This window comes from Medicago sativa, chromosome 8 (assembly GCF_051527215.1).
Source record: "Medicago sativa cultivar Bolivia chromosome 8, Bolivia_mono, whole genome shotgun sequence".
NCBI lineage: Eukaryota > Viridiplantae > Streptophyta > Magnoliopsida > Fabales > Fabaceae > Medicago > Medicago sativa.
Window position 1 is genome coordinate 56,666,872 of NC_140756.1, and position 14,117 is coordinate 56,680,988.

Below are 14,117 nucleotides of genomic sequence, written 5' to 3' on the forward strand. Positions count from 1 at the left end.
TTTCCAGCTCTTAATTACCTTTTCACAGCTATTATGTTACAGCCCTTTGTTAGCTTTTCACAGTTGTATGTTACAGCTCTTAGTTAGCTTTTCACAGCTGTTAATGGTTATACATCAGCTGCTCTACTATAAGCCTCTTGCCTATATATAAGCAAAAGCCTTTATTGTAACTAAGTGAAGAATATTTAATACAGCATCAGAAACAATATTTCTTCTCTTTCAATTTTCCTTTTCTGTTTTCAATAGAGAGAGACGAACTTTGTCAAAAATAATCTTTAAGTTCAATTATTTGGCAAATTATTGGTGGATAGTTGATATGATTATATGAATATATGTGAATTCTTTTTAGGTGATTGAATATAATATTTATCATAAGAGATTGTATATTCTCCTTTACTTGAATTGTGAGGAATGATATGGAGTTGTTGAACTATGTGATATAGTGGATGTTAATTATAGCCGTTGAATGTAGCCGTTGATTATAGTTGTTGAATTATTGTGAACATATGCATGGTGGATTGAGTCATATGTTCATGCATCATATGTCGTGTCGGATGTTATATAGTTGTTGATTATAGCCGTTGATAATGATGTTTTTGTTGCATCATGGGTGCGACCTTGAGGAGATTTGGTACCACATGCATATATGTGTCGAGTATAGGCCCATATCATATTGGCATGAGTCTTAATTGTTGCATTGAATGATGATTGTTGATGATAAGTGTGGTTGATGAATACATACTTGTGATATTTGGAATTGTTGTGTGAATGTGTATATGGAAGTTGATTGCTCATGTTAATTATTTGAGACTTGATTTGATTTTTTGTGTCAACTGTTTATATTTATTATGATTGATGTAAAGCTTACCCCCAGTGGTTTTGACCGCCTACCTGTTTGTATGAATGGGTAGACGGAGTGCAGGAGTAGTTTGCTTTCGGTGAGTTGCTTGGTGATTGCTTGGATAGCGGGAGCTAATCTCCATTGTCGGTTCTTTAGAGTCTTAGGTCTAGGCTTTGACTAGGTGTCAATCTTTTGATTTCTGAGTTTGCTTATGATTGTGGAGATTTTACCCATTGTCGGGACTTGGAGATTTTCTTTATGAATTTATGTTGATCTTATGACATGTAAACTTTGGTGATGTATGATTTATATCCACTGTGACTGTTGAGAATTTTTATATATGCATTGTCATACCCCAATTTTTGACCTAAGATACCACTGACACATGTCTTTTAACCCCGACTAGTCTCAGCTGTTTCAGTAAAAAATTCGGCAGAGGTATTTTAAAATACCTCATATTTGGTTCCAAGTCGGGCCCTTTTCTCTCAATTTTCTTTTTATTATTATTTTAATTTTTAGTTTCCATCTTTTATTTAAATTCCTTTAAATAATTAACTTTAAATTCCTTTTAAATTTTTATTTTTTATCTCATTTTTGTTTATTATTTTAGTCTTTCTATTTATTATTATTATTGATTATCTTTAAAGATCAAAGTTTTGTTCGATATATATTCAAATCCAGCTTATAACAGTCTATCATGTTCCCTTAAATCCAAGCCAAAGGCAGTTTTTGTTGCTACTTTAAGAAGCTCTATGTCTCAAACCCTCTCTATAAATACAAGCCTGCAATCACAACAAAAAATTGGATAGGGACAATACACACAAAAAAGGCCGAAATTCACAGCCAATTTTACACAAAAAAAAATCCAGAGAAGAATTTTCCAGGAACAAAAAATATCCAAGGAATTTTTTTTTTACAGCCAATTTTCTACACAAAAATTCATCACAAAACCTGCAAAAAAATATACACACAAGAGGAGTTAAAAATCACCAACAACCAACCAAACACCAATTTTCGCACAAACAAGCAACCAAACAGCAATTTTTGCACAAACAGCAAACCAAACAGAAGTCTTTTTGCACAGACAGCAAACCAAACAGAAGGTTTTCTCTCACAGACAGCAAATCAAACAGAAGATTTCACACAACAGCAACTTATTTCCAAATCCAAAACAAAAACCCACAAAAGGTAGTTTGTTTCTATCTTAGATCTAGGTTTTATTATTACCCTTTTGAAAATTTTAAGAACGAAAAAGAAAGGAGAAGGAGAAGAGCAATCTTTTTGTAAAAAAAATCTAAAAAAAGGAGTTTTTAACTCCGGCGCGGTGGCACCGCCGCGACTCGTCGGCCACCGCGTCGGAATTCACTCCGGCCACCCACTTCTCGCCGGAAAAGATGAAGAAAGGGAAGGAGAGAAGAGAGCTTCTCTCTCTAGAAGGTATAGAGAGATAAGAAAATGTTAAAATGAAAAGAAAAAAAACGCCACCACCTATATATAACACTAAACCGAACCGATTCAGCCTCTGAACTGGCCTGAAACGGTTCCCCTTAAGGCCCAACGTGTTTCATCCCTCTCCTAAGCACAATTCCCTTCTTTTTTCATTACTGCACCCCCATGTCACTTCTTGCACCCCCACCATCTAATTTTATTTCTTTTTCATGCATTTTAATCTTCTCTTGCATTTTTATTTATTTTTTTTCTCTCATGCATTTTTATTAGTTTAGATTTGTTATTCTACATTTATATTATTTATTCATGCATATTCATTTTCCGTCATTTATTTTTATTGCATATGATATAGAATGTATTTAGGGCCAATGTACAATATAAATGAAAAAGTGTGGGTGCGGGTGTTTGTGTGTCTTTATTTCTTTACCGCTTTCTATATATCAAAAAAATGAAAAAAAAAAAAAATATTATGATAGATTAAGAGATTCCGTGGTGGTCCAACATCACTACAAAATTCTCACGCTTTTATTTAATTGCTACGTTAGTTTATTTTTAGGTTTAACTATTATTCCAAAACAAACAAAAAACATGGAAATAACCACAAATCACAAAAATATTTTCATAAACAAACCTTGATCTTAAATCAAGCGATCGTCTTTTTATTTTGTTTTTTAAATCAAACATCAATCAATTTAATTCAACTTCGAGTCTATTTTCATTAAAAAAAACACAAACCAATTCTCATTTGCCACTTGGCTTTTCCTTTTAAAACTTTTTTTCAAAACTAATAAAAAACACAAAACAAATCAAACGTCAATTTCTACCCCGAACTACGAGGTTTTGATCCCTCACGGGTACGTAGGCAAAGGACCATGTCCTTCCAAATCAATAAAAAAATATAATTAAAAATGTTCCTTTTCTTTTATCACTTTAATTCCTTCTTTTAAAAAGAGCAAGCAAGTTATAGCACGAAAAGTTAAATAAAATCAAGAGGTTCTCGTAGAGTACTACAAATATTTAGGGTGCTAATACCTTCCATAAATATAACTAACCCCCGAACCCTAAATCTTTTAAAATGTGGTATTTGAACCTTTTTTAACTTTCTTTTTTTTGAAAAAATTAAATGTTCAGTCGTGAATAAATTAGTGAGTCAAACGCTAATGCTAAATGGCTTGACCTCCGAAAAATGACGCGACAGAAATGGCGACTTCACTAGGGACCCCCTAAGAGGGTTGAGCCTAACTTGGCTTTGTTTAAATTTTGTGCTATAACTTGCTTAAAATCAAAAAAAAAAAAAAAAAAAGATGGAAATACGTGTATGTATATTCTTCTTTCTTAAACTAGAGTGGTGAGATAAGCTCTATACCTGAGCTTGAGGGAAATATAGGATAGGAGTGGTGGACTCATAGTGGCATACCGAGGGTATACCTGTGTCTTGACACATGTGAGATAACCACACTTAGCAGAGGATCTTGAAGTGATACATGTCGGTGTGTGTTTTCACGTTTAGACTTTATTACTCTTAAGTTTCCGTTGAACGTTAAGGACCTTTAGTAACCCTTAACCCATCTTGGCCTTTTAGGACGTAGTGCGGTGGCTAACCGGGTGTTTTCTCGAAATTAGTCGACACGCGATACTACACTCAAACGAGACTTTCCTAGGAACGTTGTTGGACCGGGTGTTTTCTCGGTATCCGATAAAATTCGAAGGGGGTTGGACTTTGGGAACTTGGCAGAACCCTTGTTACAAGTAAAAATGAAACCATAGTCCTTACCAAATGGCGTGCTTGCCTTTGACTCCAACATTATGGACTTATACCTCACCATGTTTTCACCATTTGTGTAGCACAATCATGCATACATGCATTCATCCATAATTTTTTTTTTTCCACTCATTCAAATATCGAAGGACTTATATAGGTTTTTGTAAACATCATAGGATATGGAGGGTGTTGGAAGGAGAACTCATGGGTATAAATTCAAAAGTCCGGATGTAGAGAGTTTAAAGAGTTAGACAAAGATGTTGAAAGATCCGGATCATTTTCAGAAGTGGTATGGTAATTTACTCGATATTCTCAGGACAAAAGTGGATGTGGTACTTCTCAACACTTTGGTCCAGTTCTACGATCCGATCTATCATTGCTTCACATTCCCAGACTTTCAGCTTGTCCCTACTTTAGAGAAGTACTCTCATTGGGTTGGTTTACCCGTGCTCAACGAAGTACCCTTTCATGCTTCTGGACTCACTACTAAGATCCCTGCCATCGCAAAGGCCCTTCACCTTGAGGTGGCCGATATAAAGGACGAATTCACCCCCAAAGATGGTCTCCAGTGCCTACCCTACAACTTCCTTCACCAAAAAGCCACCATTTGTTTTGAGAGATCCAAGACCAGTGCTTTTGAGTCTATCCTTGCCCTGCTTATCTATGGTATAGACCTCTTCCCAAATGTTGGCAATTTTGTTGACATGAATGCCATTCAGATCTTCTTAACCCAAAACCCGGTTCCTGTTTTGTTCGCTGACACCTATGTTTCTATTCATGAGCACAATGGTAAAGAAAAAGGGACTATCATTTGTTGTACAACTTTACTCCACCGCTGGATTACTTCACACTTACCCCGTCCCAAGCTTAGACCAGAACGTCTCCCTTGGTCCCAGAAGCTCATGACTTGGGCTCCGAAGGACATAGATTGGTTTAACCCAGAGTTCGTCATTGACAATTGCGGGGACTTCAACAACGTATGTAACACCCCGTTTTCCCAACGTAAAAATTTCATAACAATTATCAGAGTTTTTCATCACAAAACGGAATGTCACATTTCTTAAAAATCATAAATGGAATAAATTAATATTTATCCTTCGAAATTCAATCAACAATTAATTAATACTTTGCAGCGGAATTATTCATCATCGAATATAGTCTTTGGCACAAGGGCCTCAACATAAAATCTCAAGCAACTTAAATAATACGTAAGGAACAGAAAGCAATAACAAATTTCCATCCCATTACGTATCAGAGCACCTAAGACACACTTGTGAGAGTCCACTCACGACCGCAACTGTAACATCCCGATATTTTTAGATATTATTTATGGCCTTCAAAGTATATTTATAGATTTATAATTTACTAATGCGATGCGTAAGGAGTATAAGGAAACTCTTATGACTTTGGAGCCTATTTATTTTATTGGTGGAATATAACATTTTTACTCAATTTATACTACTTCCTTCAAAAAAAAAAATACTCAATTTATACTACTAATAATTTGACCATGAGTTTCTCTTTTGTTTTACTGAGTCAAAAGACACGTTTCCCTCATTATTCACTCTTGTTAATTAGCTTAAGAGCATGTCTTGCTAAATATTAGGAATTCACAGTCCACGTATCAAATACTTCCTATAATTATGCTATGAGTAGTTCATAACTTTGACTAATTAGTAATTAGGGTAGTTAGTGGCATTTACGGTTCCTCCATAACCACAACCCACGTTTAGGATTGATTGAGTGGAGTATCATTTCTCTTTAGTAGTTATTTTAGTCCATCTCAGTTCATATTGCAAAATCCCTTGTATGTTTCTCTAACTCTCGTAACCGTGCTACTTGCCAGTCTCACATCATCAAAATATTGTAACTCATTTTCATGCCTCTTCATCCTAATTATTCATCCTAAATTATGTTGGTACATGATGTACCTCACGTTTTCTTCTCTGGCCATGTAATTCAATCTCTCTCACTTTTCTCTTTAATTACATGACCCTCTTTTGATATATCCCACACTATCCTCTTGATTTACCTTACGGCTCCAAACAAGATACATGGCCATTAATTTCGCTCATGCTTATTCCTGTAACTATCATTCATCAAGTAGTTTTTCAAGTCTAGTTGCATCGTTCTATTTGTCGTGTGACGTAAAGGTATCACCTTTCCAACCATTGTTATGTATTCCTCCTATTTCTATTTTGTCGCTAATTTTAGGATTTGTGCTTTGAAGCTTTGAACTCTTGCAAGTCGTCCGTGAGGTTTTTGAGTTTTCGCATTTGAAAAACAAGTCTTAAGATTGTTCGTTGTCCCTCTGAGAACCCCTATGTGGCTTAGGATTCGACTAGGAAGAAAAGCTCTCAAGGTAAGGGTTTTTTCCCCATACGTCCATACTAAGTGCTAGGCTGTGTTATTAAGTAGAGGTAGCAATTCTTGTCTTTTAAAAAGAAAAATAATTAAAACGTATGTTCATGGTAAAATTAATCTTTTTTTTTTAAAGTGATTTATTATTAATTATGAGTGATTATTCTTAATTGTGTTTTATATGAAAGTTTTGTATGATCATGTGGTGTGAATTGATATATTTTATATTATTATGCTTTATATGTTTTTGTGATGTTGGAAAAGAAATGTTAGATTTTTGATGAATTAAAGAAAAGAGAAAGATGAAAATGTGAGTTTGTGAAATGATTGATTGTTGGTTGTGTGTTTGATGATGCGTTAATATTTGGCTGTAATTGCCTTAGTGGCGGGTTAATATTATATATCTGTGTGGTGCCTTAGTGGCGGGTTATCATTATATTTTGTGTGGTGCCTAAGTGGCGGGTTTTAGTCAGCATTTTCATGATCATGCATGGCATATGCATCTGTGTGGTGCCTTAGTGGCGGGAATTGCAATTATATTTCTGTGTGGTGCCTGTGTGGCGGGTTATATCCGGATCATATAGTTATAAGAGCATGCATCTTATGCATAATTGCATTGAGTCTGTTGTATACATGTGATTGATTATTGACTTAAAACTATTTTATTGCAAATAAGATGTGTGTGGACCTTACTTTGAAGCATATGACTTGAATGTATTTTTCTTAATTCTTTTTTATAAGTTTTGATATTATCTATTTTATGACATTGTTTCTGGTGCTTTGAGTATGAACCAATTTGGATAAGGAAATTGACCCTTGCATTAATATAATGTTGTAGGTACCAAAGATGATATATGAAGTTTGATGTGTGATGAAAGCGTACGCGGGGACAAAATTGGGTTTTTGATTCAATTGTAACTTTAGAAGAAAAATTTGAAGGATAATTATTTTAAGAACTTTAGTTAAATTATGTTAAGAATTTTGTATAGGTTTTTGTGAAGAATTTATTAGTGATGAAAAAAAAAATAGTAGAGTTTTTTTGAGTAATGAAAATGAATTTGGCGTAATGTCTTGGATCAAAATCCAGGGCGTTACATCAACTAATCATGGTTACCTGCAAGTTACCCATACGAAGAGCAACATTTTCAAGCAGAAGGGGTGAGATTTCACAAGCAACAATATTAAACATATAACTCATCAATTACATTTAACAACATAAACTTCATATAATTCAACAATTATATTCAAATACAACGTTATCATCAATTCATCTTAGCAATGTATATCTAGCACCTTAACTTCATTGATTAGGATCACTATTCATCATATGACAGTCTTAATCATCATCACATATCATCATTAATAATCATAACATCATCACATATCATCACTAATAATCATAACATCATCACATATCATTAATAATCATAACAACATCACATATCATCATTAATAATCATAACATCATCACAAGGTAATTCGTTAAAACATCACAACTTAACAACTTGACTTGACAATGCATCTAGACTCGACTATGCAACTCTTAACGTCTTAAACCATCTCGAATTATCATGAAATGCAAATGCATGTGGTACCATTCTAGGGCATAAGCCCTCATCGTCATTGAGCATAAATATACTCCTAGGGCATAAGCCCTCATCGTCGTTGAGCAAAAGCTCCAGGGCATGAGCCCTCATCTTTAAATGAGTATGCATGGACTCAACATCTTACGTCTTAGAAACTTCATGAACATCTTACAACTCTTTGACTTAGACCGACATTTACATCTTAATAAAGATTAACAGCAACATATGCAGCACATATTAATTCATTTCATATCAACATCACAACATAACAGTATCAAATGATAATAATAGCATCTTAAGCATCACATCAACATAAGCATCATAATAACACATAATGCATATACGATTATATATATCATCAGTAACAACATTAAATCTTCTTATAACAACTTCACAGATCATCATTAATATTACATTCAAACATCAACAATTCATCATATAACATCGTATTCAAACATCAACAATTCATCATATATCATCATATTCAAGTATCAACAATTCATCATGCATCTTTGTAAGAACATAAATAATCATGCACAACATATTTTCATGTCAAACCAAGACTACTGAAAAGATATCACAATTATCAACAACTTTCATGTTTACAACAAAGATCAATTCAAAACAGAAACATATGAACAAAACGCAAAAACATGAAACAGAGAATGTTGTCACTGTGCAATTTTGCTAAGACCTCCTTGTAGTATTTTCATCATAACTCAAATACCAAACATCATTTTCACGTCAAACCAAAGTCACTGAAAAGCTAACAAAATAATCTAAAACTTTCATGTTTACTCCTAAGACCAATTATGTACCGATCAATACCAGTTTTCATTTTAAATTCGGAAAAGTTGTGCTGAAAGTCCATAAAAATTCACTATGACCTACATGTAGTAATTTGACCATAACTCAAGTTCTATAAATACTTTTGAAGTAAAACCAACGGTATTGGAAATCTAACATCCATACCTACAACTTTCGTGTTTACACCTAAAGCCAATTCAAAACTGAAATGTGTGAAAAAGATGCAAAAACATGAAACAGAGAATGCTGTCAGATATAGCTCTCGGGAAAACTCCATTTTTCATCCCAAAATCCCAATTTTGAATCCCCTAAGCCCAAATTTGGTCCCAAAGTTTGTTTAAACGTTTCTAAACATGAAAAGACGCCCAAATCCATATAAAACTTGAACTAAAACACCCTTTCAACAAAAATCACCATTTGACCCATTTTTCATGAAAACCTTCAAGAACAACATAAATTCACTTCAAGCTATGATTACCCATGGATTATCTAAGGTCTGTACACAATTTCTACATCAATCTAACAACTTTTCATCATCTAATCATCAATTCTCTCTTAGAACCCTAATTCGAAAATTCTCTCAAACTAATCCTAGAACATGTTAATTGCAAATTCAGAATTACAGACTTAATATTACCTAATGATAATCTCACCCTTACCTTGGAATTATTGATTCGCAGCCCTTCTCTTGGTTCTTCTCTCTAAACCTTGTTCTCTCCAAATCCTTGTTTTTTTTTTTTTTTTCATATGTTAGTCTTTCAACCTAATATCTCCTCTATCTATAATACTAACTTCTCTTCTTAAATCTAATTAGGCCCAATAACTCTCTTCTTTCTATTTCAGCCCCCAAATCTACTTATTCTAATAATTATATTTCTCCACTAAATATATTCTTCCACTAAATATATTCTCTCACTAAATATATTCTCCCATTAAATATATATAATAGGGGCTACTAATAAATATATTTCTACACCAGATAACATATATATTTCCACACAAAATAACAAATATACTTCTACACCAAATAACATATATATTTTCACACAAAATAACAAATATATTTCTACACCAAATCACATATATATTTCCACACAAAATAACAAATATATTTCTACACCAAATAACATATATATTATACTAGTAAATACCTGCTTATAACATAACAAAATATCATTCATCAAAATTAGTAGGGCGTTACAACTCTACCCCCTTAAAAGAATTTCGTCCTCGAAATTCAAAGCACAAGAGAAAAATGAATTTAATTATTGCTTAAATATCTTAAACAATATATAACAAAATAGTAACTTCAAACATTACACATTCAAAGCACAAGAGAAAAATGAATTTAATTATTGCTTAAATATCTTAAACAATATATAACAAAATAGTAACTTCAAACATTACACAAAAACCACATTAAGTTAATCAGTCAAACATGATCGCATAATAAAACATAACCATTAATTAGAAAACACAACGATAGTATTCAACCGTCACACGACACAACGACTCTTCTACTTGGCCGGACGGACCGACCTGCTCTGATACCAATTGTAACACCCCGTTTTTCCAACGTAAAATTTCATAACAAATATCAAAGTTTTTCATCACAAAACGGAATGTCACATTTCTTAAAAATCATAAATGGAATAAATTAATATTTATCCTTCGAAATTCAATCAACAATTAATTAATACTTTGCAGCGGAATTATTCATCATCGAAAATAGTCTTTGGCACAAGGGCCTCAACATAAAATCTCAAGCAATTTAGTTCTATAATAATTCATGAAAACTTTTTAAATAATATGTAAGGAACATAAAGCAATAACAAATTCCCATCCTGTTATGTATCAGAGCACCTAAGACACACTTGTGAGGAGTCCACTCATGACCGCAACTAATCTTGGTTACCTGCAAGTTACCCATACGAAGAGCAACATTTTCAAGCAGAAGGGGTGAGATTTCACAAGCAACAATATTAAGCATATAACTCATCAATTAGATTTAACAACATAAACTTCATATAATTCAACAATTATATTCAAATACATCTTTATCATCAATTCATCTTAGCAATGTATATCCAACACCTTAACTTTATTGATTAGGATCACTATTCATTATATGACAGTCTTAATCATCATCACATATCATCATTAATAATCATAACATTATCACATATCATCATTAATAATCATAACAACATCACAGATCATCATTAATAATCATAACATTATCACAAGGTAATTCGTTAAAACATCACAACTTAACAACTTGACTTGACAATGCATCTAGACTCGACCATGCAACTTTTAACGTCTTAAACCATCTCGAATTATCATGAAATGCAAATGCATGTGGTACCATTCTAGGGCATAAGCCCTCATCGTCGTTGAGCATAAATATACTCCTAGGGCATAAGCCCTTATCGTCGTTGAGCAAAAGCTCCTAGGGCATGAGCCCTCGTCGTCGTTGAGCAAAAGCTCCAGGGCATGAGCCCTCATCTTTAAATGAGTATGCATGGACTCAACATCTTACGTCTTAGAAACTTCATGAACATCTTACAACTCTTTGACTTAGACCGACATTTACATCTTAATAAAGATTAACAGCAACATATGCAGCATGTCATACCCCAATTTTTGACATAAGGTCCCACTGACACATGTCTTTTGAATAGGAATATTCCTTCTTTTTTTTTTCAGACCTCCTCTCACTTTTTTTAATTTTTATTAGTTTTTTTTTTAGTTTCCATCTTTTAATACTTTATTTTTTCTTAGCCTTTATTTTCCAATTTACTTTTTTTATTTTTTTTAGTCTAATTATTTCTTTTAGTTTTTTTAATCATTTTAATGAGTCCGAAATAATTGTCTCTAGGGTCCAAAGAAAATTCTATTCCAACCATGTCACTATCACAGCCTTAATCACAAAGTCAGAAAGTTCTTTCCCATTTTTCATCAGGACCGCGTTTCATCATCAATACCTTTTCTCACTTTTTTTATTTATTAGTTTTTTTTTTAACTTTTAGTTTTTATTTTTATCTTTCATTTTTATTCAGTCTTGATTTTTATTTTTTTTTATTTTCCATTATACCATTTTATTTTTATTTTATTTCATTTAATTACTTCTTTAGGTTCTTATCAACTTTTTTTTAATGAGTCCAAAAATTGGCAAACAATATAGTGTCAAGGTCCAATTTTTTTTCTCAAGTGTGCCACCAATCATGCCATTTTTACACGTCAACTCTCCCATTTGAAAAATCATTCAAATCACATTCCAAAACCATCAATCTCATTCAAATCCCCATCAAAGTTCATTAAACCAATTTTTCATTTTTCATCAACCTTAGAACCTATAAATAGAGCTCTCATCCTTCACAATTGAACACACCAAAAGTTCTCTTGAGTTGTCAAAGAACTTTTCTCTCTTCTCCCTCATTTAGCCTGTGTTGACAAGCTATTCTTTTCTTCTCTCTCTTTTTTCTGTCCCTTCGGAATAAGTCCTTTCGGAATTTTGTCCCTTCGGTAATTTTTGTCCCTTCGGTTGTCCCTTTCTTTTATTTTCTTGCATTTTATTTCTTTTTAGCATTTTATTTTATTTCTATTTAGCATTTTAATTATTGTCATTTATTTTCCAGCAATTAGAATGTATTTAGGTCCAATGTAAATATAAATGAGAAAAGTGTGTGTGTGTGTGTGTGTGTGTGTGTGTGTGTGTGTGTGTGTGTCTTTTATTTCTTTACCGCTTTATATATATATATCAAAAAAATACAAAAAAAATTAGATTAGGGATTTTGTGGTGACCCAACGTCCCTACAAAAATCCATGCGCTTTTATTTCTATTGCTCCGTTAGTTTAATTTTCATTTATTATTCCAAAACAAAAAAAAAACATTCAAATAACAAAAATCACAAAAATATTTTCATAATAAACCTTGATTTTCAATCAAGTGATCGTTCTTTTTATTTTCTTTCTTAATCAAATTTCAAATCAATTTTAATTCTACTTTGAGTTTATTTTCTTTCAATATAAAAAATACAAACCAATTCTCATTTGCCACTTGGCTTTTTCATTTTAAAACCTTTTTCAAAACCAATAAAAAACTCAAAACCAATCAAACGTCAATTTCTACTCCGAACTACGTGATTTTGATCCTTCATGGGTACGTAGGCAAAGGACACTCGTCCTCTCAAATCAATAAAATGTAGATAATTAGGTCTTCCTTTTTTAATCATTTCAAAATTCCATTTTTAGAAAAAGCAAGCAAGTTTATAGCACAATAAGTTAAATAAAATTAAGAGGTTCTCGTAGAGTACTACGAATATTTAGGGTGCTAATACCTTCCCTAAATATAACCAACCCCCGAACCCTAAATCTTTTCAATATGGGGTATTTTTGAACTTTCTTTCCCCTTTCCTTAAAAAATTAAAATGTTCAGTCGTGAATTAAAATAGTGAGTCTATGCTAATAAAAATAGCTTGACCTCCGAAAAATGACGCGACAGAAATGGCGACTTCACTGGGGACCCCCCCTAAGAGGGTTGAGCCTAAGTTGACTTTATTAAAATTTTGTGTTATAAACTTGCTTAAAAAAAAAAACAAAATATGGAAATATGTGTATATATGTTTTCTTCCTTCTTCTTTCTTATTTCTTTTAACATGAGTGGTGAGATAAGTCCTACACCCGGACTTGAGGGAAACATAAGATAGGTTGGTTGTATAATCAAAGTCCCATACCGAGAGTAAGTTTCGGGTTTTGGTACATGTGATAACCCCGCTCAATGGAGGTCTTTTCGAAGTAATACTATGTCGACATGAGTAGTCGTGATTGGCATTGTTATTTTCGAGTGACAGTCGAAGTTGAGGACCTTTAGTTACATTTAACCCATCTTGGCCTTTTAGGACGTAGTGCGGTGGCTAATCAAGAGTAGTCTTGAGTTGGTTGATACGCGATACTACACTCAGACTAGACTTTCTTATGAACGTTGTTGGACCGGAAGTATTTCCGCAACCCGATAATGTTCGGAAGTGGTTGACAACTCTGGGAACTTGGTAGAACCTGAAATATAGGTACAAATGAAACCATAGTCCTTACCAAATGGCGTTGTGTCCCTTAAACTCCAACATTGTGGACCTTAAACCTCACCATGTTTTCACTGTTTCTGTAGCATAATCATGCATACATGCATTCATTCATAAAAACTTTTCCTCGTTAAATACTAAAGGACTTAAATAAGTTTTTGTAAACATCAGAGGTATGGACCTTGTAAAAGGGAACACCAAGAAATACATCTTCAAAAGTCTTAACT

General features: G+C 33.1%; 1 protein-coding gene and 1 long non-coding RNA gene across 2 annotated transcripts; both read left to right on the forward strand.

Moving 5' to 3' along the window:
• The first annotated feature begins 4,309 nt into the window (after window positions 1-4,309).
• Window positions 4,310-5,236, forward strand: LOC146899769 (uncharacterized). Its single transcript, XM_085736852.1, has 2 exons — window positions 4,310-5,029; window positions 5,186-5,236. Exons 1-2 carry the CDS (start codon window positions 4,310-4,312, stop codon window positions 5,234-5,236), a joined length of 771 nt encoding a protein of 256 aa, XP_085592978.1.
• A 1,046-nt stretch (window positions 5,237-6,282) lies between these two features.
• Window positions 6,283-7,441, forward strand: LOC146899770 (uncharacterized). The gene is made up of 2 exons (XR_015022313.1): window positions 6,283-6,414; window positions 7,252-7,441. It is a non-coding gene; the product is annotated as an uncharacterized LOC146899770 (long non-coding RNA).
• Window positions 7,442-14,117: the final 6,676 nt, after the last annotated feature.

What these genes read in the sequence shown, in the direction of transcription:
- LOC146899769 (XM_085736852.1), top strand. Translation starts at nt 4,310, where the DNA reads ATGTTGAAAGATCCGGATCATTTTCAGAAGTGGTATGGTAATTTACTC. An exon ending in ATTGCGGGGACTTCAACAAC is followed by an intron (nt 5,030 to 5,185) that starts GTATGTAACACC and finishes AATACTTTGCAG; the next exon opens with CGGAATTATTCATCATCGAA.